The following is a 583-nucleotide window of genomic DNA, read 5'->3' as shown; positions in this document are numbered from 1 at the left end:
AGAGAGAGAGAGAGAGAGAGAGAGAGAGAGAGAGACGAGCCAGCCAGCCTAGTGGTCGCTCACAAGAGATTTCCATTTCACAATCTATTAGGTCAATCTTCTGTCATTGGAACCGCATTTCGGAATCAAGTTTGTGAGATTGTAATTATTACTAGCAGGAGGAACAATCAATGGCCATACCAACTACTCGACTCACTGCCCAGTGGTAATATGACGATGCCAGCCAGCCAGCCAACCGACAAAGCTTTCCAAATTCGTTCGCTCAAGCCATTCTCAATACACCCTTTTCAATCACAGCGCCATAATCATGCCTGCTCCGCGATCGCTTTCTGTACATGGCGAGCTTGGGTTGTTTCTTCGCAGGCTTCAGCAGCAATACGCCTTTTCTGATTCTCGCCGTATGCTCGAATAACACGTCGGTATGTCTCTTGTCCATATCACGTTGGATGATGATGAAGTCGGGGTCATTCTTATCATTCCAACAGGAGGGCAAAGAAAAAAAAATGTTAGTCGACTGGCGGCAGATAATGCTAGAATACAGGTGTGTACACACATGATCATGAAGAGGGGGGGGGGGGGGGGG

The 583-nt window shown here is 47.7% G+C and overlaps 1 protein-coding gene across 1 annotated transcript in view; it reads right to left on the bottom strand.

Moving 5' to 3' along the window:
• Positions 1–21: 21 nt before the first annotated feature.
• SEPMUDRAFT_146788 (uncharacterized protein) overlaps positions 22–583 on the bottom strand; it is a 2,500-nt gene continuing 1,938 nt past the window's right edge. Inside the window, exon 2 of the mRNA XM_016903865.1 lies at positions 22–469. Coding sequence (XP_016765993.1) covers positions 263–469 — 207 coding nt within the window. The 3' untranslated portion in view covers positions 22–262. The remainder of the gene's footprint in view (positions 470–583) is intronic.

Source organism: Sphaerulina musiva, assembly GCF_000320565.1.
Source record: "Sphaerulina musiva SO2202 unplaced genomic scaffold SEPMUscaffold_1, whole genome shotgun sequence".
Taxonomy (NCBI): Eukaryota; Fungi; Ascomycota; class Dothideomycetes; order Mycosphaerellales; family Mycosphaerellaceae; genus Sphaerulina; species Sphaerulina musiva.
The sequence above is the reverse complement of the archived record's forward strand: the minus strand, read 5'-3'. Positions and strand labels throughout refer to the sequence as shown.